Source organism: Pimephales promelas, chromosome 4 (assembly GCF_988280905.1).
Source record: "Pimephales promelas chromosome 4, fPimPro1.hap1.1, whole genome shotgun sequence".
Classification (NCBI taxonomy): domain Eukaryota; kingdom Metazoa; phylum Chordata; class Actinopteri; order Cypriniformes; family Leuciscidae; genus Pimephales; species Pimephales promelas.
The window spans coordinates 20,980,248-21,007,985 of NC_142772.1; the positions used below are offsets into that span (position 1 = coordinate 20,980,248).

Sequence of the window (27,738 nt, forward strand, 5' to 3'; positions counted from 1 at the left end):
ATATTTTTTAATTTTAGATAAATAGATACAATGTTTGTCGCGGTAAAATGACGTAGGGTTAAGCATCGCAACACGCATGCGCACTTTACTGCTTGCTGAATGGAAACAAACCAAGTTCTGCCCGTTCTGCCGTACGTACATTTCTTACAATAACGTTCTAGAAATACACAGAATTCCTTTGAAAATAAGTGTTATAATATGATAATTTAGTTATGTCTACATCAGCAAGTTAATATGCAACATAACTGGAAACATTTACTACTGCTTATGTTTCGTTAACATTGATTTATCTCTGTCAAATTATTTAAGAAAATGTCCAGTAAAGAAGTGAAAGCTGAGCTGAAAAGTGCAAGAGAAGCCATTAAAAATAAAGAGTTTAAAGAAGCTTTGAAACATTGTAAGGTAAGTGTTTCCTTCCACTTGTCAGCATACACTAAATAACTTCCATCTCATACTTTTTCTCTTGATTGACTGTATTTGAATGGGTAGACAAGGTAAACATTTCACTCTCAAGTTAAACCATATTTCTGTACTCCAGGCTGTTCTCAAGCTTGAGAAGAATAACTACAATGCCTGGGTGTTCATTGGAGTGGCAGCCACAGAGCTGCAGCAGCTGGATCAGGCACAGATCGCCTACAGAAAGGCTACTGAACTGGAGCCAGAGCAACTGCTGGCATGGCAGGTAGGTTGTAGTTTATGAACTTTAATGAATGGTCCATGAAATATAGTGTTTGTTTAAGGACACAGTTTGTTAGCCATTTGGCAAGTTGTGGCCTAATGGTTAGAGAGTCAGACTGGTAAACCTAAGGTTGCAGGTTCGATTCTCAATACCGACAGGAAATGACTGAGTCATTGCTGTATGTGTGCACAAACCTGGATGGGTTAAATGCCCTTGGACTAATTCTGGGTATGGGTTACCAGTTACCACCATACTTGGCCTTCACATGTTACTTTCACTTGTTAATGTGGTCTTTAATGATATTGTGCACTGCTGATCGAACAATGAAGGTTTACGAGATGTGGATTTCTTTTACAGGGTTTAGCAAATTTGTACGAAAAAGGTGACCAGGCAGATTTCAAAGCCGAGCTGCCCAAGATTTACCAGAAACTTATTACACTGTATGAAATGTAAGTAAAGTGGTGTTCTTTTCTGCTAGATTGATTTTAAACGGAAAAAAATCTAATTTAAAATAAAAGGATAGGCTATAATAGATTTAAAAAATTAGATTTTACCCCTGCATTCTTTTTATTTTCCTTTTTGCATGATCAAAATTTACCAGAGTTTCTTTGGTTTTGGAATTGTCTCCTATACACCTTTTTTTTTAAATTTGGCTTTATAAAAAAAAAAAAAAAAAAAAAAAAAAAAATTAAAATCTGTGAAATTCTTTGAACTTGCATTCTATAATCATGCCAGTCATTTTATTGAACACATAAGCTGAATTGTCTACAAAACTTTTATTGGTTATTAGCACATAAATGAGAAGTGACAGGAGCACATCTCTTCCGGGGCAGCAGAATAAAAGTTGAAGACTGCTTCAGAACAAGTGATGAATCCTTTAACCTGAATAAAATAGAGCTTTGTAATAAAAAAAGAAATCATATGGTTGAAAGAGCCTCATTTAAAAATGAGTATGATGCTGCATGGTGTAGTTTCTTGATCTATGTACAATTTTCTTGATCCATGTATGTTTTTCTGCATTTGCAGCTCAGACAAAGCAAAATGTTTCGAAGTGAGCAAGAAGTTGGTGGAAATCTCTCAGTCGGAGAAGAACTATTTACAGGTATGATCTAGGACAAGCATAACTTTTATATTGTAATGTTGTTGTGTATATATATATATGATATATGTAATATATATAGAACTTTTATATTGTAATGTTGTTGTGTATATATAGATATGATATATGTAATATATATAGAACTTTTATATTGTAATGTTGTTGTGTATATATAGATATGATATATGTAATATATATAGAACTTTTATATTGTAATATTACAACAGAAGATTTCAGAGGTTAGAACTGCACTGGTCTGTTACCTTCACAAATCTACACATTATTTCTAAAATCAACATCAGGTTTGATTCGCCATATGTTTTAAACTCTACCCACAGGTGGCCAGAGTGTGGCGGAGGTTAATCCAGATGAAGGAGGGAGAGGAAGGGGTGGAGGATTCAGAGCTGCTGGAGCTGTGGAAGGAGATGACCAGACTCCTGCAAGACACTATTGAGGATCAGGACAATGAGACTCAGCAGCACGTCAGTCTGATTTACATGGATTAGTTATGAAATGCTTCTTTTTTTTTTTTTTGAGAATTTTGAAGTGCTCTTTTTTTCATGTACGTTTCATGTAAGCTTACAGTGTGTTTTCCTTTTCTCAACAGCTGATATCAGCATTTGAAAGAGCTTTGGAAATGACAGTAGATGTGCCCAGTGAAGCCCACAGCAGTCTCTCACAGGATTACATTAAATGTCTTTCTAAGGTTGGCAAGTGCTATATGCCACAATTATAATAATATAGCTACACAATAATAATTATGACTGATCCAAAGCAAGAGTTTCATATTCTGTATCCGTTTCAGCTTCCTCATGAGGTGGCCAAGCTAAAAGAGTTTTGTGATGCCACACTGTCCTGCTATCCAACACAATCCTACCCTCTAGAGGCCCTCAGTGAGCACTACATCTTAACAGGTAAGTGTGGAGTCCTCGAAGTCAAATGAAATAAGTGAGAAACAAAACAACAACAAATATATAGTAGTGCTGTCAAAATTAATGCCTTCTTGCATGCAATGGATTTTTTTCAGCTTAATGCACTAAAAATATTTAATGCTGTTAACGCAGCATCCGTTTTTCCCCATCATCCTTTGGCTAGCATTACGGTAAATTATCACACTCTTATTCATACAAATCCTTTTAAACCATTCGAGTGTGATAAGACACAAAAAAAGAACGCAGTGCGGTAAGGGCTCACATCTGTGGATCTCCTATCCTGTGACACACACACAACTCATGCTCACCGAAAGCTGTTTCAGATAGTGTTTGAACGGACAAAATTATGCCAAAGCGCCCGTTTTGGCGAGCATCCTCGTACACACAGTCTTAAATGAGTTCTATTAAGTCTTAAATAAGTGTAAAGACTTGTGGGATGTGTATCAGATTCACGTCACATGCTTTAGGTTTTAAAGTGACAGCAGCCTATTAAACCTGCTGCTGTCTTTTATTAAGGTTGGATAAATATCAAAAGAAAAAGTGAAAATCACTCACTTCTCTTGACTTAAATTGTGTAGCTTTATTTAAGCATACTTTAAGTATGTATTATTTAAATATCTATATTTAAGTATTAATCTATATTTAATAAGTAAAAACTGTGAACTGTTTTATATCTTTATAACATTTCTGTATATATCCTACCTTTTAGACCTACATGTGTACAAGCTTACATGGGTCAAAAACAACTAAACAATAACTTTTTATGCAGTTTTTGACAGGGATAATAGAAAAAAATGTAGCCTTAATATATTGAAGGCATTTATTGTTGCAGGTTTATGTGAAGTTTACTTAAATTAAAAGTTTCTGTTTTTAAAGACCTAATAAATGTTCAAATGTATAGCTTTTAATTATATTGGAATGCTTAATGGCTATAAGTAATGGCTGAAATGAGAAAAAAAAATATCAATCATCATCAGACATCAGTAGCAGTATTGGTGTATCTGTGATGCTGGCTTTCTCAACAAAAGATGCCATTAAAAAATATTTAAAATGTAGGCTACTGTCTTTGTTTCTGCATTAATTTGGATTTTAAATGTAAATTTTTTATATTATAAAAATATATTAACTGTAATGTTAGGTGCAAATAATTACAGAAAAATGTGCGATTAATTGGTAAAAAAGAAATGAGTTGATTGACAGCACTAATTTTATTCTATAGCATAAAATACAAGAGTAATATGATTATTTTAATGTTTTTACTTGTCTTGAAAACTCACTAGTCCGCTTTCACAGCCTCTCTGTGTTTATACTTGCGCTCTTGCAAACTATTTTAACTCAATCTTTCAGGGAAAATATTTTTTAAATATAGACTGAAAGAGTTGTTGGAAGCTTATTGATGGTGGCATTGAAGTGTGACCATGAGGCAGTGTGTTTATAGCCTACATTTAGCTTTTGGCGAATGTATTGGCATTAAAATTCACAAAGTTGTGTTCATTTGTCAAGACTGGTGATTAACAAAATGTGTTCATAATAAGAATCAAACACAAAGCTTATTTCTGCAATAATTCAAAATCCAATGGAAAAATCCTATTGGGGTTTTTTTTGTTGAAGGAATTTGACTGACAAAATACATCATCATTGCAGCGCTCTATGACTCCTGAAAATTCAGCTTTGCCTTCACAGGAATAAATGACATTTTAATATATTTTCAATGATATCACAGCTTTACCTTTTTTTTACTGTATTTTAAAAGGTAAGCATTAGAGACTTATTTCAAAATTTTAAAAAACTACCCCAAACTTTTAAACACTACAATAAGTACAAAAATAAACCTGTCTCTGTTTGGAGAAAGCATATACCTCATGTCTGATATTTCAATAATAACACTGCTCTCAGATAAATGTTCTTGTCTCCGATGATCCTGGTAGGTGACTTCAGTGAGGAAGCTGTCCGTTGTTTCCAACGTCTCTTAGAACTGGATCCTAACAGCTCACATGCTCACTTTGGTCTTGGTATTAAAGCTTGTCAGGATAAGAAATATGAGGACGCCCTCAAAAGTATCAGTCTGGGTGAGTTATATACAAAAATATGCAGAATTCACTGCTGTTTTAGTTTTTCAATTTGGAGCCAAGCTTATGAAAGTCAACTTTCTTGATTTATGTTCATGTTCAGCTATGCAACATTCATTAACTTCCTCACTTTCTAAACTATATAATGTAAATAACAAAGAGGATGTTTAAATCTTTTGTTGTGTTTTTCCTGCAGGACTGAAGCGTATGCGTTCTTCCTGCATTGGATGGTATAATCTTGCTCTGGCTCAACTAAAAATGCATAAATACTCTGACAGTGCCACATCTTCCAGCCAAGGTACTGTATCATTAAAAACAACTGCACAAATGAAACACAGCTAACAGGACAACTACTCATCAACTGCACTAACAGAGTGAAAAGGGCTGTTCTCTCTTGTGTGTTCAGGGCTGAAGTCGAGTGTGGGGAATTCTGATGATTGGACTCAGAAGCTGCAGAGGTTGAGATTAGATGCTCTGGTGAGGACCGGAAGAGACCAGGATGCTGATGAAGCTCTGCAGATACTTACACAGGTAAAGTTTTAAATCTAAGACTGGCACAGTGCTGCAGTCTTACAACAGAAACAAACACTACCGTTCAAAGGTTTGGGGTTGGAATGATTTTAAAAGAAGTCTCTTATACTCTCCAATGGCTATTTATTTGATCAGAATCAGAATCTTTATTTGTCATTATACAAAAGAGTACAACGAAATTATATGCAATCCTATTCAGCGCAAAAATCAATCTCACACTTTATAAACAATAATCCTATGTGCCAAAAAACACCATTTCTCCAATGTAATAAATTGTATAAAAATAAGTGAGAATGAGAAACAGTAAACTGAAAAAAACAGTAAAACCTGTAATAATGTAAATGTTATTAGAATTTACAATAGCTGGTTTCTGTTTTAATATATTTTAAAATATGCTATTTTTCTATTATTAGCAATGTTTTCTGGATTCTTTGATGAATAAAAAGTTCATTAGAACGTCAGTTATTTGTAATAGAAATATTTTGTAACATTATAAACATCAGCTGAAGAAAAATAATAATTTCATCCTTACCCCAAACTTTAGACGTTTTTATTTTAATGTATTTTAACATTATCATTTGATCGATATCATATCGCTGATGTCTCCTTTTAGATTTCAGATGCCAAAAATGACCCAGTGCTTTTAGCATTGAAAGGAAGAGCTCACTTGCAAAAAGGTCAAACTGATGAAGCATTTCAGGTCAATTGTTTTCTTTCGACAGGAACATAATTTCTGAATTTTAAGCTGAAGCTTGTATCTTAATATTCATCATGCTAAGTAGACCAAATCATGTTTGAATGAAATGATTCTTACAGGTTTTTGTTGAGCTGCTAAACTCTCACCCAGGATCTGTGGAGGGTCTCACTCTGAAGGGGCTGACGCATGTTGCTAAAGAACAGCTCAAACAAGCTGAGGAGAGGTGTGAAACCCTCCTACACAATATCACAAACCAACATAGCTGTAAACACCAAACACTGATCCTCTTGTCTTCTTTCTCTCTCTCACAGCTTTCTGGAGGCTTTATCCAGAAGCTCAGATAATGGGGAGTTATATTTCTTGCTGGGTCGTCTCTACTGGACCATGGGAGAGGAAATGCAAAGGGACCGAAGCAAAGCCCACACACATTTGCTCAAGGTGAGGCCACCAACATCAGAACTTACACTCTTTATATTTTTTATGTATATACCACTCTTTTGTCTTGGGGTAAAAATAACTATTAATTTGTTTTCTGTTGTTTTAAGGCTGCTAAACTGGAGCCTTATCTTGGTTCGGTGTTTCGTTTCCTGGGTCATTACTACAGGGAGGTGGCAAAGGATCAGGGGAGAGCCAGAGGCTGCTATAAGAGAGCATTTGAGCTGGATTCCTCTGATGCAGAGGCTGGAGCGGCTACTGTAGATCTCAGTATGGAGCAGGGAGACATGGTGAGTGCGGACAAGTCTAGTTAATTTGTTGAGGGTATCCTCTATTTACTTTTACTTGACGAAATCTAATTTCAAAAAGACACAAGGAACTTTTCACTCTGTACATGGTGTAGAAGACTTTATTAACTTTGATGTGCTCTATCTGTTTAGGACTCAGCTCTGACTGTTCTGCAGTCTGTGACGGAGAGAGCCACTCCTGGCTCTGCTAAATGGGCCTGGATGAGGAGAGGTCTCTACCACCTCAAGATTGGCCAGCACCAACAGGCCGTTGCAGAGTAAGTGAATCATTTTCAGTTATAAGGCACAAGTGGTAATAAGAGTTGTTTAACTGGCCCTGGATGGTGTGATTAGCAGATATTTTTAAAGATATTATTTCATTTATCAACATTAAAGTTGGCAGTTATGTAAGGGTTAATGCTGCGCGTCGGCCGGTTCACGCCTCGCCGTCGTCCATTAAAACCTGACAATGGACACCTCGGAGGGCATTAACCCGCTTATACCATGGTCACTTACCAAATAAAACATTTTTAAAACATTAGTTTATATTTTAATTAGGCTAAATCTAGTTTTTACAAATAATAACTTGCCTGATTGTTTATTTAGCAACCGGAGATATTTATAGTCCGCTCAGCTTGTAGAACCCTTCAGGTTCAAAAATGCATTTTTTTTTCATGAAACACAAAGGTAGGCATAGTTATTTTTTTTTATTACACATAAAACAATTAATCAAAAAACAAACAAAAATCAATTAGTTCTGAGCACCAGCGATTTGCGCTTATAGAGGGCAATAAATTAATCAGAGCAAAGAGAGGGTCATTTGCCTATATGCTAGCTTTTTTATTTACAATTAATTTCAACGTTTCCATTTATAGTGCAATTTGAAAAAGTCGGCCAGTCAGGAGGATCCACAAAAGCTGGGTAACGTTACTGCTGCCCATGATGGGCACTTGACGCAGACAGTAACGTTACGTTGCTCCAGCTTCGTCTCTCACGGAGAGAAGGAGCCCAGTATAAGCCCGCAGACTGCTCTCGCACCGATGGCCTGTCACCGACATTATTTGACGGCTCTCCAGTCCAGCATCGGAGAGTCGACCTACAGCATACCAGTAGTCAAAGTTGCAATATTCTCCATAAATGTTAAAATAAATAACGAGGTCGCTCATTGTTGTATTAGGCTATAGTATCTAACGTTAGATGTTTGTTTTGATAGAGCGTTTGACTGCCTGTTGCTATGGTTACTCACAGCTGTTGTAGGCAGCGCATTTATTTATACATTTCGAATGGTAAACAGGCAGTTTCACCAGAACTACTTAACTGGGTGTCCTCTATCACTTTTTAACGGACACCCTGCAGCCAATCAGAATCGAGTATTCACCCAGACCATGGTATAAAATGATGCAAGACATGAACATGGCTTTTTCCAAAATGTTATTTATTAAATGACTTTTTATTTCCAATTCAATTCAGGATGCGAACAGGATTCACATGTGTAATTCAAATTTCAGGAAGTAGAAATGGAACTCATATATTTGCAGTACATTTTATTTATTGTTTTCAGTTATAATTATTCAAATGCCACCATTGAAAATTGTATTTTACTTATATTAGTCTAATTATACAAAACATTTTCCTTCTATTAGCCTTCATTTTATATACTATATCGGCAGAAGAGCTCATTTGCCAGAATCCCACAATTAACTTAGCCCCAAGTTTTCAAGGTCCACTTCCCCGTGTTCAGAGATGACTTTATCAAATGATGATTTGTTCTCACCAAAATCAAGCCAAATGGCTTTTCATCAGACAAAAATGTTAAGATAAATGGCTGCCCTATATGCAATGATTATTGATTTGATTTGATTTGAAAGTGACCCATTATTCTACTGTGGTCTCAGTCTGCAGGCGGCGTTGAGGGCTGATCCTCAGGACTGGGTGTGCTGGGAATGTTTAGGTGACGCTTACCTGAACCGCAGGAGTTTCACAGCTGCTCTGAAAGCCTTCGATAAAGCACATCATCTTCAGCCCACCTCTATCTATAGCCTCTATCAGACGGCCGCCATTAAACAGAACCTGGGCCGGTTTAAAGAGGCTGCGTCCGAGTACAGGCAGATCTTAGAGCAGGAGGACTATGTGCCGGCACTGAAAGGTTTGTGTGATTTCTGCATTAATGTTTTAATCTCTCAGGTTAATATCTATTTCATCCAGCAATCAAATCTGGAGTGCATCTTCACTGTGTTTTAATTCTCAGGTCTGGGTGAATGCTTGTTAGCCTTGGCTAAAAGTGCTCTGGATGACTATCTTGATGGAAGAGCTGTAGATCTGATACAGAATGCCATCCATTACCTCTTCAGGTAAAGTGTATCATGAACACAGGGTTCTGCTGAGTAAAGAGAATATTTGTGTGTCATTCTTGAAAGTGGTGTCTAACTATGTCAGGTGAGTTGGTTGGGTGTTATTGAGTGGATGTTGATGTAATCCTCTGTTTCAATGTTCTCAGTGCTGTAAAGCAAAGGCCAGACCTGTCATGTCTGTGGAAGATACTAGGTGATGTCTGCACAACCTGCAAAACTGTGTCCACTAACCGAGCCAAAGTGCTGGTACCCGGAGCTCTATGTGGGATGGATCCAGCCGATCAGAGCCATACACTGGACCAGAGACAGCTCCTCACCCTCGGAGAAAGGTAAGAGAGACACACAATCACACAATACATCACACTTGCTATATTAGAGTCTGTCATTACGTGTCTTTAGGGGCTCATCTGTAGCAAATAAGTGTTCAACAACATCCTGGCTATGTATTCATTTACTTACTGAACAACGTTTTTATTATTCATGCAATATACAATACAGTAATACATACACTAGCATTTTAAAGACATTAATTGGATTAAATTAGTTGGAATTTACAGTAAATACATTTATAATGTTACAAAAGAGTTCAATTTCAAATAAATACTGTTGTTTTGAACTTTCTAGTATCCTGATTTTTTTATCACAGGAATAAAGTAATTTTAAAATATATTTATTATTACATTTATTATAAAATGTGATAGCATACATTTTAGAATGTATTTATTTTTGAACAAATAAAGTCACTTGTTGAATTTTTAAGTTATATTCATATATAAACCATATTTTGGGTTGGTCGACATAAATCTCCCCAAAAATGCCTGCATATGATTAAAGCGCTTTCCGACCGGAGGGACTTTTGCAGTTCCTAGAACCTAACGTACCTATAACCCTTTTTTTCTCGTGTTCCGACCGGACTAAATTGGGGATTTTTTAGTTCCTCAGACCGTAGTTCCTATAACTCTTTCAGTACCTAGTCTGGAGCGAGGACTTTTTTAGTTCCCTTTCCCTAGGTCTACGTTGATTGGTTCAACTTATAAGTCATGCCCACTGTCAACACGGCTGTCTGCCATACGCTGTGTGTTTTTGCAAAACATTACAACGAGGATTAAGACAAACATAACGCATTCAACCAGCTAATTGCTAATGCTAGCTAAACTTACCCGCTGTTTTGTTTGCCTCCTGCGCTCTGCTCTTTTATCTTCTTCGGAAAGCGGCTTTAGTTGAACTGATACAGAAACATTAAACTAAAGGATGAAAAGATGACGGATGGATTGATTAGATTGATTATTATTCTGTAATTAAAATTGTTTATCAGGTGCTTTGGTCATGCATTGAAACTCATGCCGGAGGCCCCCAGTCTGTGGTGTGACCTTGGCATGAACTACTACCACCAATCCAGACTCCTCAGCTGCTTGTTTCCTGAGGAGGATCCCCAGCCTCTGCTGGAGAAAGCCCTGCAGGTACCTGACCTGAGATCAGTTGTTGAGAATGCTTACATGAAGATGTGTTAACAGGCTATTTTGGTTTGTCTCTGTTTTGGCAGTGTGTGAAGAAGGCGATCATGCTGGACAGTGCTAATTACAAATACTGGAACGCCCTTGGGGTCATCGCAATGGCAAAAGGTAGATGCACATGATGTAGATAATCGCATTAGTCTGTATTACATAACTGTTTTGACTATTCTTGTGTTAATTTTATATTCTGCTTTTATATTTTAGGAATAGAGAACTTTGCACTTGCACAACACAGTTTCATCAAATCAATAAAAGCTGAGTCTAATGTAAGTAATCCAAGAAAAATAAACTTATTTGTTTCCTCAATTTTTTTAAAATATGTGTGTTGTGTTGATGCAAGTAATGTATCTTCTGGTTATTTTTCAGAATGTGGTTGCATGGACTAACCTTGGTGCTTTGTATCTGAAGAAGGGAAACATAGAGGTAATGTGATTTTGTCAAGTGATAAGCTTTGCTTTACTTGTATTGAGAGCCATGCTGATTTCTACATTATTTTTTGTAGCTCTCTCATGAAGCTTTCAAGATTGCTCAGTCGCTAGAGCCCCTCTATGTGAACTGCTGGATCGGACAGGTACACTTTAGATTACACCTTGAGTTCATATCTTTTGTCCATTACTTTACGCAGCACATCTTACTTCTGTCTCATCATACAGGCCTTCATTGCTGAGACTGTTGGCAGTTATGACACCATGGACCTTTTCAGACACACCACAGAACTGAGCACTCATGTATGTTTAGTCATTTCTGTACACGCAATAACTTTTAAAAGTTTGGGGTTTTGTAATGTTTTTCTTTTCTTTTTTTCCTCCCATGCTCACCTAGACTGGATCTATTTGTTACAAAATACAGTAATGTTGTGAAATATTTATAAGACTTTTTTCTATTTTAGTTTTTTTACAAATGTAATTTTCTCTTGTGATCAAAGCTGAATTTCCAGCATCATAACTCCAGTCTTCAGTGTCACATGATCCTCAGAAATCATTCTAATTTGCATCTCAACAAACATTTTTTATTATCAATGTAGAAAACAGTTGTGCTCCTTATTTTTTTGTGGAACCCGTTTGTTAAACCGTTATTTAAATATCATCAATTTAATGCATTCTTGCTGAATAGAAGTATACATTTCTCTTAAAAAAATGTACTGACCCCAAACTTTTTAAAATGTAGCCTATAGTTTATTCTTTAGGTTCAGATTATTGCTGTATGTTCTTCTTGTTGTAACATGTTTGTTTGATGTTAGACTGAGGGAGTGAAGGGTTACGCGTACTGGGTTTGCTCCACACTGCTGGACAGGAGCAACAGAGACTCAGAGCTCTACCTCTACAACATAGTTCAGATGAACGCCGTCTCTGCTGCCCAGGTGGCTCTGAGCAAGTACACTGGTATGAGAACACAAACACACACTATACTGTATTAAAGGTTTAGTTCAATTACATTTCTGCCATTACTCACCCTCATGTCTTTACAAACCCATAAAACCCAAGAAGAAATGTTTGATCTGCAATGTTTTTACCACTTTCAAGGCCCAGAAAGGTTTCTGCCAGAAGCTAGTTATTTTAGTCAATCATTTTTTGAATATGAATATATTTTTTAGACGAACAGATCGTTTCACATCAGAAGGCCTTTATTAATCCCCAGTGATGCGTGGAAAACTTTAATCATGAGTACATGCACTATGAATAACTTCCAAAGAAACAGCCATTCACTGCCATTATAAAGCTTGGAAGAGCCAGGACATTTTTTTTTTAACTCCAATTGTATTCATTTGAAATAAGAATCATATACACCTACAATGGCTTCAGGGTGAGTAATTTCATGGGCTAATTTTCATTTTTGGGTGAACTATCCCTTTAATACAGAATCTCTGAACAGCAACAAAATAAAATAAAAATAATCTGTAAAAAATGTATAATAATTCTAGCATTTTGATATTAAAGTAAAAATAGTTTGAAATTAAAGTCGACATATTTCAAGAATAAAGTCTTAATATTTTGAGAATTTCAGTAGAAGTTATTTATTTTTTATTTTTTTAAAGAAATGCGTCTGTGAATTCAAACTGTTTCTGAAATGGATCTGAATATAATAGTAGCTTACTTTTATCTGGGCTTTCCACAAAAGGAAATTCTATAGGTTCTAATCTAAAAACATGGGCTCACCATTCCTTTTGTTGAAAGACCAGATAAAAGTAAAGCTACTATTTTGTTTAGATCCATGTCTGAGTCAGTTCGACTTCATGAGCGCATTTCTTTACTTTATTCTCAAAATATTAAGACTTTATTCTCATAATGTTTCGACTTTATTCTTGAAATGTTTCAACTTTAATCTCCAAATGTTCAAAAAAAAATTCTGTTGCGGTTCAATGGCTTCCGTACTTTAATGTTATGAAACGACATTAATATTTTTTTTTTGCGCAAAAACAATAAAAAACCCCAACTTTATTCCATATTTTCCATATTTTCAAAAGAAAGTACAGTACCAAAGCTCTATAATGCATAATCATTACAAAGTATGTAAATGCATTAATATAACACTGTATGCATTTTTTAATAGGCCGTACTAAAAATTTAACACCCAATTACAATATGTAATGGGTCTCTTTGTATAACAAAGGCCTTTTTGCTTGACAATTAAACATTTGTAAAAAAAAGTGTTTCTATGATAGGAAATGACCCATGTGACAGTGACAAATTATTTAAAGATGGAGAGAGGTAATGAAGCTTAGTGTACTCGCTCTTTTTCACACCAGAGAGGATTCAGACTGACCCTGACGCCTTCATCATGCTCGGATACCTGAACACACACCTCCAGCTGAAGAAACAGGCCACTGAGGCATATCGCAGGTTTGCCACCTCCAGCTATTTTTACTTTCGGAAATTCTTTCCTAGCCAGTTGGACATTAAGTCTGCCTGACAGAATTTTAGTTAATCTGAAGCAGGAATTAACAAAAGTTAATTTTAATGATTTTTTTTAATCATATTTTTTATGTTATATTCCAGGCCCAGTTGCATTATTACATTCATTATGAACTGATGTTCATTTAATTCTTTAATTTATATATATATATATATATATATATATATATATATAAATGTGTGTGTGTAAATTTGAATGAATTTATTTAAATAATTAGCATAAAACTCGATATGTGTTTTAAAAATATTATATAAAAGCATGTTTCTGACACTTATATCTCTACACCATACTGGTATTAAATTGTTCTTTGATATTTTTCATTCTCCACAGAGCTGTCGAGTTGCTTCAGGCGTCCCCTCACACAGACAAGCTCAGCTTTGCTTTGAGGGGTTACGGACGTGCCCTCAGGTAAAAATAACTATGCAATCAGTCATTTCATCTATAATAATGTCATCAGAGTTGTCAGTACAAAATAATGTTTATTTTATAATGTAAATGTCAGTGATGATGGGCATTTGGAAGAAGCCGTGCGTATTTATTCCTCCACACCACTGGATGAGCTGCATGATCTCATCGGGCTGGCGCTCACCTGTTTCAAAATCAGTCGCCTGCCAGAGAGCATTCAGGGTGAGCTGTCATTGCTATTTTGCTTTTGGTTACTGGTAACATTATGAATTGAAATAGCCCCTACAGTGCCTTATGAAACAACCAAAGATTGTGATTGTGTGTTTCCGAGGGCATGCATGTACACTTGTCTGTGCACTCTTTTCCAGCTTATGAGAAAGCCCTTGCAGTCGCCTCTAGTGAGAAAGAAAAGGCCTGTATACTTACTGCACTGGCACTGATACAGCACACGCTGGGCAGCATGGATCATGCCAAAACACTTCTCTTCAAGTGGTGAGGAAACTATTCATCTGTCTCTGAGAAACACATTCTCTGCTTCAGTAGTGAAAAGCAAAACTTGTCTCCTCTTGTTTATATTTCTATGTGTAGCTCCATGCTTAAAGAGCCCATTCCAGAGAGCCTGCAGTGTCTCTGTGCTCTGGGTTTGGTTCATGGTGACGTGACCCTGGCAAGTGCTACGCTCACCGAGCTGCTGAAACTGGGGGAACCTGTAGGAGGCGCTGTGGAGGAGTACTGTCTGCTCACTTGCACCCTGCTGGCCCTGCAGGGCAACTTTAGCGGTGTACATAGGGAGGCTTCTAGAGCTATACACAGGTACTGTATAATATTTTGAGATATGGTGTCTCCTAATTAGATACAACATGATTAGGTAACAATCTAAAACAAAATATGACAATGTTTCTCTGCTCACTATAAAATATCATTGGTCAAAAATCTTGCTTCATGTAGCTATTATGTAGTGAAGACAAATACTAATATACTAAAAGTGCCTACTATATTAAATATAAAGCATATTATAGGAGCTTTGCGGAAGTTCTGAAATTTCTTACCGTTACTGATACCAGTGGCTGTTAGAGAAACTGCAACCAGTCTTAGGCTTTGTTTACACGGAAACGATTCTGAAGAGAAAACGCAAAAGTGGCGTTGCGATATCACTTTTTATTCTGCGTTTAGACGAGCGTTTTGGGTGTGAAATCTGCGTGCAGATGGTGACACAAAAGTCTGTGAAATTCAATGTAGTATGCATTTCAGGCGGCTAGGAGTGCATACTATAACAACACCAAGCCCCCGCGCCTGCGCACAACCTTCACTGTCAAGCAGACTTTGCGTTTTTACCGTTTACACGGAAACTCGGCGGTGGAGCGTTTTAAAGATTTCCACTCTGGATGGTGGTTTCACTTTTTTGCGTTTTTAAACCCCCAATACGGCGTCGCCGTGTAAATGAAAGGCACATCCGATAAAATATTTTTACGTTTTCACCCGCGAGCGTTCTCGTGTAAACAGGGCCTCATGCTCGTTCTTGGTGCACACGCTTGCACGCTCGTTGGCCACACTAGATGAGGCTTTTTTTTTTTTTTTTTACGAAGAGTTTCCGTGGGTATCTGGATTGTGCTGGAGGCTGGTCGTTTTTTTCTGTCCGTAGAGTCCATTTGAAACACTACTGCTAACAATTTCCGTACTAATGGCTGCCATACGGATTTAAGCCTAAGTAGACGAGAACGCGCATGACGCCAAATTTTGTGAATTTTTCGCGCCAACTCGGACCCAACTCCTCCACACACAATTGAGCCTACAGGCTGATAGAGGCAACCGTCTTGGGCAGTCATTCTTTCTATTACATTATGGTTGGCTCATAAATGTACAAATGAAGACTCTATCTCAAAGATTTTTTTTAAGTAAAAACCTACACATAGCCCCTTTAAGACATCAGATATGTCCTGATTAATATAGTTTGTCACACACTATCTTTCTGCATGATTCCCACCTAAAAATACAAGGCCATTTTATAAAATTGTGATTTCCAGGCATTAACTACATTTTATATTATATTGTATTTAAGGCTGTCAAAATGAACGATAAATTCTTTCAGTTTAACGCGTTAAAAATATTTAACACAAAATAAAGCAGCATCCGTTTTTTCCCCGTCATTCTTTGTCTAGTGTTACATTGGTGTAGCCTCGGTCAGCATAAGATACTTCTTTAAAAAACATAATAAATAATAAATAATAAACTAATACATAAACTAAACATAATAAACTTTGGAATGCCATTTATATATTAGATTAGGTTAGATTAGATTTATAAAATGGATAAATGTTGCAGGAAAGTCCACCTGGTTCCAGACTCAGATCAAAAGACAAACTTCAGTTGTTACTATTCAGCTGAAGCTTGGACACTTACATTATTGAATATTTGTCCGGCCCCATTTAGTCTTGTTGAGTGGTGAATTGAGGACTTTGATTAAATTAAATGCACTTCTGTATTTGTCCAATAACAAGTGACCTTTTAATGTCCTCCTTTAATTTGCATCGTGCAAAGACATGAAAACACTCAAATGCTATTAAAGAGAAGGCCCTTTCATCTAATTAACCTCAGGTATGAATCATTGCATTTGGTTAATTAACCCAAATGTCAAATGAGGTACCAGAATATACCAGAACTACAAGAATTCTTCTTTCTTTTGTCATAAATTTTTTTTAATTATAAAAAATTAAGAGTATTGGACAACTTTTATGTTGTAGGAACCCAGGGAATCCATCTCTCTGGGCTCTTCTCTCCAGACTGGTCCCACAGTACTGCCCCAACAAAGCTAATGTGAGTATTCTCACAATATTTGAGAACTAACATGCTTAACGGAATAGTTCACCTGTTTAGAAATATTGACCATAAAATATCAGTGTTCATATATTTTTCATATTTCCATCAGGGAGGAGCTGTGGCCGGCAGTGTGGCATGTCATGCCAGCTTGACACTTGGAAAGGTAACTTGACATTTGTGGATGAAATCCTTTGCCAAGATCTGTGTCCATTAAATAGTTCAACTCTTTCTGTCTGTAGAGGGCGTTGCTGTACAGTGGAGTGAATCAGTTGGCCTCAGGCCGCCACTCTGGTGAGGACAGAAGATGCAACGCTCTGAAAACAATCCAGAGAGCTGTGCTGCTGTGCCCAGGTAAAGTTCCTTCCAGTCAGGTAGTGTTACTAATGTTGCGTTAGCCTAACTCTGCAGCATTAAGACTCCAAGTAAAACAAATCATCATTATATCACAATTGCGCTTTTGACTAGAAAGCTTCGGGTTGCTCAGATATCTGAGCAAAAACTGTCCTCACAATTGACCTTTCATGCTGACAGACAGGACAGACCAGGTTATATTTTATATGAAACAAAGTTTTATATTAAAATTAAGTCACCTTAATTTGGTAATTTTTTTAAAAGAAAATTAAACAATAAATACCGTTTTGTGGCTCTTTAATGTGTTGTGACAGATCGCAGTAGAGCCTCAGTTAAAGCTGCTTGTGAACCCATCATCTCTTCCTTCTAATTGATTTATAGAGTCAAGTTAACATGAATGAACATCAGAAGGAATGTTGTTTCAAACGTGGAAAGATGTCAGTACACTTCGTTTTTCAAGTTCAAATCTTCCAACTGTAATCTACTAAATCTCCTGACTGCTTTGTCTGACAAAAATGGCAGATTCGGCGGATGGCAGATTTTATTGGTCAGACTGCCTGTCAATCAAACTCCCTGCAAAAGGTTAATAGAGAGCCTAAGTCCTGCCCCTCCGCTTCGCAGAAAAAATATAAATGGTAGTCAATGGCGAGAGACAACTTATCTTTTTATTCCATCTGAACTGTGCCCTCAATTACACATATGATGTTTGTCAATTTAAAAGATAATTCTGAAGTCAAAAAGAAGTCAAAAAGATAATTCTAAAGTCAAAAACGTCGCAGTTTGTCATACAACAGAAGAGTAACATTTAGTTTTATGTGAAAATCGCTCTGTGAACTACATCTTCCTGGAAGCGAAACGTGATCCGCTGCTCGTGTGTGTGCAGTCTGGTACAAAACACTCAGGTAGGACGGCGTAACGTTACGATTATAACGTAAGACTTTAGAAACAATGACAGACAGCCTCAGTAAAGTTAGCTTCATTCATTGAGAGAAAATGTGCGCCTTTGGGGTTTGTAGTCTTTGTAATTACGTATTTTCACAGTCTTATACCTCAACGGTTTTACATCAAACTGCGACTTTCTTTACTTTAAAATGTATCTTTTAAATTGAAAAACATCATATGTGTAATTCAGGGCACAATTTAAACGAGATCAAAATATTTGTTGTCTCTCGCCATTGACTACCATTCAATATTTTTCCGAAATAAGGTCCCATGGTGGTCGACCGGAAGAGGAGGGACTTAGGCTCTCTATTAGAGGCAGTCTGGATCAGTTCTCAGATTGTCTTCTAAATGGCAAGTTCTATAACTTAAAGATTCAAAAACAGACTTTCCATGACCCCGAATTTGTAATTCTCTAACCCAGACTAATAGCAGACTACGAGACCAAGACTAAACCCATCACAAACCCATCAGCCTAGGACACAGAACAAAGTCCATTTTCGCGCATACAAAACTCATATCTGTTTTGAATGGGGAAATATCAACATCTCTGCTTGCCAAATTCATTCAAATAACATATTTCAAATAGTTTCAAGCCTGAAATATGCATTACCAGTGTTTATGTCAAACGGTTGTAATGAGCTCTGGCTTCTTGTTTAAAACATTGTTAATATAGCATTGGACAGAACACACATTTGTTTAACCCTAAAACGATGAAAATGTTCCTTTTGGATATTGAGAACCTGGCATTAAACGTGTCAGCAGGAGTAGGTGCCAAGTGTAATGCAGAGTGTATTTAGAGCAGTGTTGGGGAAGTTATTTTTTAAAAAGTAGTGTTACTTGTTACTTCTTAGAAAAAAGTAATCTGTTACTTTACTTAGTTACCCCATACGGAAAGTAACTTTTTACGTTTCTCGTTACTTTTATGTTGCTTGACTTTGGGCAGAACCCAATATCTTTTCCTAAATGTGTAGGCCTACATAAAGTTCTACAATGCAATAATGCCATAAATGCATAATGCATTTATCAAAATTGTTCATATTTATAAATAAATGCCCATTAATGGATAAGCATATGCATGTGTGACGCTAGGGAGGGGCTAGAAAGAAAGCCTCTAAGAAAGACTAAAGCTCCCTGTTAGCACCCCCAAAAATAATTTCTGGAAGCCATTAAATTCAGGCTGTATTCTATGGAAGTCCTGACCCGCATGGTGAAGAAAAAAATTAAATTTATCTTGTTATTACGACATAATTAGGGGACATTCTAATCTGCATTAAGCCAAATTAAGCATTCTTTTAATGGTTTTCTATGGGAGGAAAAATGCCTAATGTGTAATTAAACATGTTGCGTTCATATTCTCATCTGATTTTTTGTACATAGTATAGCCTACTTTATTATGATTTTAGTATCATAATGATTAATAAATACATGCACAATTATCCATGAACTTGATAAATGTTGCAGATATGTTTTACTATGCACTTAAACAAATGCTTCTCAACTTATGTGTGCAAAATTCAGAATTAAATGAATGTGCAGCAATATGTATAAATTGAGAGTCTAGGCCTACTATACGTGGTGTAGCCATTAAATAAGTGCATTTAGTTTCATAATTGTTAAAATATTATAATGTTATTTTCTTCCATCTAAGTTGATTTATGAAAAGTGAACAGCATGAGTAAGATGGATGCGCAATATATCGGGAGACTTTTAGTGGGTCAGACATGATTTTGACCACTTCATTAAGTTTTGTTTTGAAGAAAGCCTTTTTTTAAAGTGAATTTCGTTTTGTATAAATTGTATCTTATTTTTTTTTATCAACCAATTGTCTGGATTTAATAAATAAGAAGCAAATATTGCAGACAATATAATCATGACATGGAGGCGCTACTTGTTGCACGTGAACTGGAGTGCATCTCATCATAAATTTACTCAGCGTATGCCTCACAGACATGATAAATATAGCTATATATATTAAGCTTGAAATGTCCTTAATCAAAACAATTCAAAACAAAAAGAAATTGGCTACTCTCTGATTATGGAATCCATTATGTACATTTCTCTCTGTAGGCATTTACTTCGGAGATGGCGATCGCTGTCAAATCTGTAAAATGACGGAGATCGCTGTCAAATCTGTCCCTGGGAAAACTAACGTTTAACAAACAATTAAAAAAAGGAACTACGTTTCATTACCAAATTTTTAGTAGTAGCACGTTACACTACTTTTTACTTGAAAAAGTAGTTCCGTTACTGTTATAGTACTATTACTGTTACACAGAACACTGATTTAGAGTGAAGCCTGGTCCATATTCAAAGTGTGAGAAGAGAGAAGAGACTCCGAGACATCAATATATCAGCCAGATGAAATATTTGTCAAGACTAGGTAGGATGACAGTGATTCAGTGTTGGATCGATGTGTCCTCGTCTTTCTGTTTGACAAATGCAGATGATCCTGCTGGTTGGGCGGGGCTAATGGCCGCCTGTCACACAGAGAACACTGCATGCTTACTCGCAGGCTCCGCCCCTCGCAGAGAAGATCTGGAGAGGGCGCACATGACTCTGGTGTCTGAAAAAGGTCAGTGAAACTTGAGACTGTTTTGTCACTGTATTTGAATATGCTAACTGTCAAAAGTTTGTTGTAACTACGTTTTTATTTTATTTTATTTTTTCGCTTACATGAGCTAAATTTATAAAAATAAAAAAAAAACAGGAAAAAAATTATAATATTGTGAAATATATTCACAATGTAAAAGAGTTCTATTTTAGGATATTTTAAAATGGAATTCATTCCTGTGAATCAAAGCTGAATTTTTAAATAAACGCTGTTCTTTTGAACCATCTATTCATCAAATATATTTTTGAAAAAATCTATCACAGTTTCTACATTAATAGCAGCAAACGCTGTTTTCAACATTGATAATAATAGGTACCATTATTATTAGAACACCAAATCAACACACAATGATTTCTGAATTGTCATGTGACACTAAAGACTAGCTTTGCCGTCACATTAATAAATTACATTTTGAAATATATTTATTTATTTAAATATGAGGTATTTTAAAATATTTCACAATATTAGTTTTTACTGTGGTGAGTACTATACTTTCAAAAACATAAAAAAGTCATAATAATTCCAAACTTTTGACCAGTAGTGTATATGTGGATGGTGAACATGGCTTTAAGACTGTGTGTTGTGTGTCTGTTCTCAGTGAAGGGCCTGCAGGGGGAGGACGGGCTCTTGGCTCAGGCTCTGGAGGGCTGGGTGCTGCAGCAGGCCGTGACTGGACTCAAACAGAGTGGTCAATATGACCAGGCAGAAACTCTTTGCTCCCAGGTACACACATGCACGCTCTCTGTTTCTGTGTCACGCTGTCCGCTATTGATTCATCTCTCATCAGCTCTCGGGCGCAGGTGCAGACACAGGGCTTCAGAGCAGAACAGTGTTCCAATTTCACTGCACCATCTGTCTAGTATCCATCTATGGCTCTCTATCAGCTACACAAGAACACAAAAACACTCTATCAAAACTCAAGAGCTGTCTGTAGTGTAGGAGTGTCCAATCCTGCTTCTGAAAGACCAACGTTCTGTAGAGTTGCTCTAACTTAGTCCAAAAACACCTGCCTGGATGTTTCTAGTGATCCTGAAGACCTTGATTATCTGGTTCAGGTGTGTTTAGTTAGGGTTGGAGCTGAGCTCTGCACAACACACACCCCTGTAGTCAACTCTCTCAATTTAGATTTATTTATATAACAGATCTAAAACAACTAAGTTCACAATGGGCTATATGCACGCATAAGTTCCGCATTTGACGTAAGGATGCTCGTCCATTTCCGGTTGTGTAGATTAAAGCGGAGGAAAACCGGAGAAAACGGGATTATGGCAGAGTCTTCAATATTTACTGTCCTCCCATCTTTGAAACGAAACGTACATACGTTTAGATGTAATTTTATATATAGTTATGTTTATTTAATATAATTTTAAAAAGAAGCATAAACACAACGAGGGGTGTCTGTTTTATCTGTTTTTGTGACTAACGTTTCATTAGTATAACCATGGAGTATAAAATTCAATATAAATTCTCTGTATTGCATTGGACTCTATGATCGGCGGAAGTTATCGAGCATCCTTAATCCTTCACCGGAAATAACGCCGTGCATAGAGCCCATATTGACAACTGGCATCATTAAAAGATAGAGAAAGGGAATGAATAAAAAGCATCATTTCAACTACAATAACCATCGTATCATTTCTATGACTTCAAGGCCAATTTAAAAAAGTAAGTTCTTAGACATGACTTAAAAGACTGGCGAATTTGAAGCGGAAGTTTGTCTTTGTTATATAATTTTAGGACAGCAATTTGAAAATGCCAGATCATCATTAGAATTTGATCTAGACTGAGGTTCAGCCAGCATTATAATCTAGCTGTTTTTCCACACTGCCAATATAATCTTCATATCTATACACACAGTTCTAGTTGGAAAGATGCCAGATTTATTTTTGCATGCCCAAAGTAAGGATATAGTGTTAATTTAAAACGCTTGTTAAGATAACCCAGCCAGTTTAGTGACAATGAAAATGCCTGAAGCTTCATTTAGCTACACAAAATAGTAATTTGTAAATAATATGATTTACGCACTAATCCAGTAAAGTAGGCAGATTTTGAAATGCTCATGACAGATGTCACTACGTTTGCCTCACAGTGACTGGCTGTCTGCCTGCCTGCTGTTTTTTGCCTGTCATTTGCATAATATTGAGCATTTTTTAAGAGTTAGATGCTTTCGGTAGCTCTGATGCTTTCTTCGATCTGCTGTCAATTTCACAATTTCCTACCTAGCGTGTAGCTATGCTCTCTTTGAAATTAATTTCCAACTGGCTCTCTGCTTCCTTCACAGATTGACTCATACTGTAACACCTTAAATGGCCCTAAAAATATATCAGACAAAGGAGATTTTAAATATGTGCAGTGTTGGTTCAGAACCACCGATTAACCTGATTTTCCAAATATTATTAAATGTTTGACTGCATTAGATTACACCATTGAAAGTTATTTTTAAGAGTTAGATCCAAGAACAAATTGACTTTGTACAGTGTTGCTGTCATGCTAGAAATTTTGAGAACCCTATTGTGAAATTTCTGCATAAATTTGACTGACTTTTAGATCGGTTCTTCTGAACATGATATATATATATATATATATATAATTGAATATTAGAATTTTAAAAGAATTTTAAAAGTAATTTTGTTGTGCTTAATGTTTTGGACAAAGTATTGGCAAATGCGTTAATTTTGTACACTCATATGACTCCAGTCCTATTAGTGAGCCTGAAAAGCTCTTGTACGTAACATTACGATCCCTGTGTTTGAATACCCCTACTTTCCTACTATATAGTAGGTGAAAAACAGTAGTATGTCTTAGTATACACATTATTACAGTGGCCAAAAAGTACCCAGATTTTGATGTGTGTATCTGAAACAACGCGACTCATGCAAGTTGGTCAAGTGACATTGACAACATTGCAGATGTAGTACGCCCGATTTTCATCATATTACCCATAGTCATTTTCCTGACGTCGTCATTCTCAGATTCTAGTCAGAAGGTGAGTCTGATACTGCTCCATTGGGCTGTGATTATGGGGCGTGTTTCAACCGAACCGGGAAAAAAAATGCCTCTGCATTCAATTGGATCGACAAATGCCTTGAACGCGGTTCTCTGTTGCTCTTTTAAAATGAATGCGCTGTCTACATCTTCTATAACAGAGGCAATGGCTGAATCTACACATCTAAATTCTGTTGTAAACGAATTCAACCCAAGCGCTCTTTGGTGACGTGGATGATTATGTTACTGTTGATCATCTGTCAATCCTCGCATAAAGCCCGCCCTGACAATTTGATTGGTCCGAACCGGATCAAGTCCAGACCGAACCTCCCAACCTCAAATGTTGTGGGCAGGGCTAAGTTCGCCTGGCATCCAGGCTTACAGTCATACTATATAAAACGTACTTTTTTAACAGCCACCAAACGTAGTACTTATTTGACAGTTTGAGACACACATTTAATATTGTTTAAATGTGTGTGATTATGAATGTAATCCAGACATACTACATTGGTCATGTTGTTACTGTCATGTGACCTACAGTTGTGTCACTTCACTGCCATTCACAACTCCTCTCATATGGCCTCATGGGATAGTAAAGCATCTACTCCAAAGACCTTATTAAAGGGTTAGTTCACCCAAAAATTCTGTCATTAATTACTCAACCTTGTGATGTAATGTGGAACACAAATTAAGATCTTTTTGATCAATCTGAGTGATTTCTCTCCCTCCGTTGGCCGCTATGCAACTACCACGTTTATTCACATATAAACATTCATCAACTCACACATCAGTTGTGGTGTGAACCAATGAAGCTCATTCTCGTGTTATGCAGCACATTTGAGCTCCAAGAACCAGTGAGGTTTATTCTTGTGCGTCAAGCAGGTTCGGCCGAGTTTCTTTTTCTGTCCGCTGATTAATGTTTAAATGTGAATAAAAGCCTAAATTAAGTCAGTTCATTATATAAAGCGATCCAGTCTCTTCAGAAAATTGACTAAAATGCTCAATTCGTATGGATTAGTTTTATGATCTCTTTATGAACTTTTGAAGTAGTAGTTGCTTTGCTGTCAATGGAGGGGACAGAAAGCTCTCAGATTTCATCAAAACGATCTTTATTTGTGTTACGAAGATGAACGAAAGTCTTTCGGGTTTGGAACGACATATAAATAATGACAGATTTTTCATTTTTGGGTGAACTATCCCTTTAAAACTGGTGGCAAGCAAAGAAGCTAATGCTGTCGTATCGGTAAAACTTAAATGTGTAATTACAGTACGTGCACCTTTAACCGGTTTTTATTCGTCCTTCACATCTTAGGTTCTGAGTGTATCTCCAGAGCATCCTGTGGTTTTCCTGATGTTGAGGCAGGTTCAGTGTGAGCATCTCCTGCTGTCAGAGGCCGGAAACTGTGTTCCTCAAGCGGTGCTGGATCAGCTCAGTGCTGCTGTCATGGCCAACCCCACTTCTGTGTCTGCCTGGCACGTACGTACACTCACCATCTCACCATGAAGAGAGCTTGGAGTCAGGTTGATTTTCAGTCAAAATGAATCTGGCTGTATGTACTGTGACATACGTCTTTCCTTGTAGATACTGGCATTTTGTTACCCTGAGGTCCGAATTGAACGTTCACACACTTTAACCCTCATCTTTCCCTCAGGTTATTTTGACTTAAAACAATTTTTTTTTTTTTAAATGTAAAAAATCGAGTGTTCATCTGAGGGGTCCAATACCCTAGGACTTTTGTCCTTTGATTGGATTTGAGGAGTTTTTTCGTTGACATTTTAAAAAGTAACAAACTCTTCCCTTGCGGGTCAATTTGACCCCCTTGGGAATGAATGGAAATAAGGTTCTGCCACTGGACCATTAAAGTGCATGCATGTATTTGTTGGATCTATGTATTTCTTCACGTGAAAATTCTCACCAACAACGACATATTAGATCTCATTAAACGACAAATTAAACACAATGTATTATTTAAATCGATTGCTGGATATCGGTATGTTATTGTACATAGGTACATCTGATTTATGATTAAGCGTTGTATTAGCATCCCAAAACCCCACCTGTCGCTACCTCGGATGCTAACTTATCTGAGGTGATTTAATGCTAACTGTTGCAGTGCCACTGCACACAAACATTGATGCTAAATAGTGCTAACTACGTGAAATAGTAGTAGAATGTCACTTACCGGAAAATTTGAGCGAACAGACGGACGTTTTAACATGGGATCTATGGATATTTGCTCCCTTTTGGGACCTCACTCTAGTGAATTTTCGATGTATTGCAGTTTTTCGCACTTCCGGGTCGGCTTCATTTTTTTAGACTGTTGCGCTTGATCTGAATGCATACTGAAAAAAATGACTTTAGGACCCAGCAGAACAGCTCATTTGCTCCATATAGAGCTATTTAGTGGCAAGAGTCGTGAAATTTCATGTTATATTATTTTTATTCCCACAAGAGGTCGGCAAAGAAACCCAATGTAAGATATTTTGAGCTGAATTGAAAGGGTTATGCATGAAATTTTGAATTTAAGTTGAAAGAATGTGAGGAATGTGCTTAAATTACTTTTTATTTATTGATCAAATTTAGTCATTAAAAGGTAAATAAAATAAAAAATAACAAAAAAAATCTCTAAAAACATTGCATTAAAAAATAGAAAAATATTATCAAAATGAAATAAAATAAGCTTTCGGGATAAGAAAAAAAAAAAGGGCTTCATGTCATTTTGACCCGCGAGGTAAAGATATGTTACAAAGTGCGAGGCCGAGGGAAGGATGAAGGTTTAATCATGCAGGACATTTCGATGAAACGTGAAATGTTTGTGTACTGTGCAAAGGAAGGAGGTTTAACAAGGTTTACACATGTGGCACTGGAGCGTTGTTGACTTGATGTCACTGTCTCTCAGTGGTTGGCAGAAGTGTACCGCTCTCAGAGTCTGCTGGCTCAGGCCTCTGTGGCTTATAGACGGAGTCTTCAGCTGGCGTCTCAGCTGGGTGACCACGGCGGGAAGATGAGCAGCCTGCTCCGGCTAGCCCTGCTGGCACTAACGCCATGTTTGGTGAGTACCATATTCATCTTGTACTTGGATGTTGGAGGAAATGCAGTTTTCTCAGACACTTTGTACAATATACAGTGCAGACTAAATGACTGAGACCTTTTTTTCCCCTATTAACATGGAAGTAAACATGAAAAATTAAATAATACTTAAAAAATAATTAAATAATATAATTGTAGTTTTTCTTAAATAATTTCTAATATGCCAATTTTTTGCTCAAGCTGCTTAAAGGAGTAGTTCCCTTTAAAAAAAAACTTTTGCTGATAATTTACTCACCCAACGTGTCATCCAAGATGTCCATGTCTTTCTTTCTTCAGTTGAAAAGAAATTAAGGTTTTTGATGAAAACATTCCAGGATTTTTCTCCATATAATGGACTTTACTGGGTAATGGGTACTAGAGCCCGACCGATAAAGGATTTTGAAGGCCGATAGCGAAACAAATATTTTTGGGTTTTAAAATCCAATATTCCGATATCGGCTGATATTTTATTTATTTATTTAAAACTGGACATGATAGTCACAAATTGTGTCATGCTTATTTGAGTTAAGAGAACTTATGGGGATGTTCTTTTAATTGTTATTCAAGCAATGTACAGTATGTATCGTGACCAACTCAACGAGTGTTGCCAACAGGGACGGTGTAGAGTGCCCTCTGGTGGACAAACTATACAACTCCAACACTCATGACATGGTTCAAGCGTGTTTCGTCCGTTTTTATTTTATTTTTGAAATATCATTTATCGGCCATTATAACTGCCGATACCGATAATTCGGAAAATGCCTAATATCAGCTGATAATATCGGTCCGCCGATATATCGGTCTGGCTCTAGTGGGTACCAAACGGTTCAAGGTCCAAAAGACAGTTTTGGACCTTGAACAGTTTTGGACCTTGAAGTTCTTTTCGACTGAAGAAAGAATGACATGGATATCTTGGATGACATGGGGGTGAGTAAATTATCAGCAAAAGTTTTTTTTAAAAGTGAACTTCTCCTGTAATATTGAATCCTCCCTTTTTTCAGGATTCTTTCATTTGATGAATAGCATTTATTTAAAATAGAAAGCCTTTTT

General features: G+C 36.7%; 1 protein-coding gene across 1 annotated transcript in view; it reads left to right on the top strand.

Annotated features, from left to right (window-relative positions):
• The first annotated feature begins 53 nt into the window (after window positions 1–53).
• The window catches only part of skic3 (SKI3 subunit of superkiller complex), a 30,279-nt gene continuing 2,594 nt past the window's right edge, over window positions 54–27,738 (top strand). The window contains exons 1-38 of the mRNA XM_089130114.1: window positions 54–131; window positions 310–402; window positions 539–682; window positions 1,037–1,128; window positions 1,706–1,781; window positions 2,117–2,260; window positions 2,386–2,484; window positions 2,584–2,692; window positions 4,639–4,779; window positions 4,976–5,077; window positions 5,186–5,310; window positions 5,924–6,010; window positions 6,127–6,230; window positions 6,319–6,445; window positions 6,553–6,732; window positions 6,883–7,007; window positions 8,625–8,875; window positions 8,978–9,080; window positions 9,227–9,409; window positions 10,396–10,540; window positions 10,624–10,702; window positions 10,799–10,860; window positions 10,961–11,017; window positions 11,097–11,165; window positions 11,248–11,322; window positions 11,835–11,976; window positions 13,341–13,434; window positions 13,838–13,915; window positions 14,010–14,134; window positions 14,281–14,404; window positions 14,501–14,725; window positions 16,654–16,726; window positions 16,839–16,892; window positions 16,969–17,080; window positions 20,466–20,594; window positions 21,232–21,356; window positions 24,931–25,095; window positions 26,519–26,671. Of these exons, the coding sequence (XP_088986240.1) occupies window positions 313–402; window positions 539–682; window positions 1,037–1,128; window positions 1,706–1,781; window positions 2,117–2,260; window positions 2,386–2,484; window positions 2,584–2,692; window positions 4,639–4,779; window positions 4,976–5,077; window positions 5,186–5,310; window positions 5,924–6,010; window positions 6,127–6,230; window positions 6,319–6,445; window positions 6,553–6,732; window positions 6,883–7,007; window positions 8,625–8,875; window positions 8,978–9,080; window positions 9,227–9,409; window positions 10,396–10,540; window positions 10,624–10,702; window positions 10,799–10,860; window positions 10,961–11,017; window positions 11,097–11,165; window positions 11,248–11,322; window positions 11,835–11,976; window positions 13,341–13,434; window positions 13,838–13,915; window positions 14,010–14,134; window positions 14,281–14,404; window positions 14,501–14,725; window positions 16,654–16,726; window positions 16,839–16,892; window positions 16,969–17,080; window positions 20,466–20,594; window positions 21,232–21,356; window positions 24,931–25,095; window positions 26,519–26,671 (4,368 nt within the window). The 5' untranslated portion in view covers window positions 54–131; window positions 310–312. The remainder of the gene's footprint in view (window positions 132–309; window positions 403–538; window positions 683–1,036; window positions 1,129–1,705; window positions 1,782–2,116; window positions 2,261–2,385; window positions 2,485–2,583; window positions 2,693–4,638; window positions 4,780–4,975; window positions 5,078–5,185; window positions 5,311–5,923; window positions 6,011–6,126; window positions 6,231–6,318; window positions 6,446–6,552; window positions 6,733–6,882; window positions 7,008–8,624; window positions 8,876–8,977; window positions 9,081–9,226; window positions 9,410–10,395; window positions 10,541–10,623; window positions 10,703–10,798; window positions 10,861–10,960; window positions 11,018–11,096; window positions 11,166–11,247; window positions 11,323–11,834; window positions 11,977–13,340; window positions 13,435–13,837; window positions 13,916–14,009; window positions 14,135–14,280; window positions 14,405–14,500; window positions 14,726–16,653; window positions 16,727–16,838; window positions 16,893–16,968; window positions 17,081–20,465; window positions 20,595–21,231; window positions 21,357–24,930; window positions 25,096–26,518; window positions 26,672–27,738) is intronic.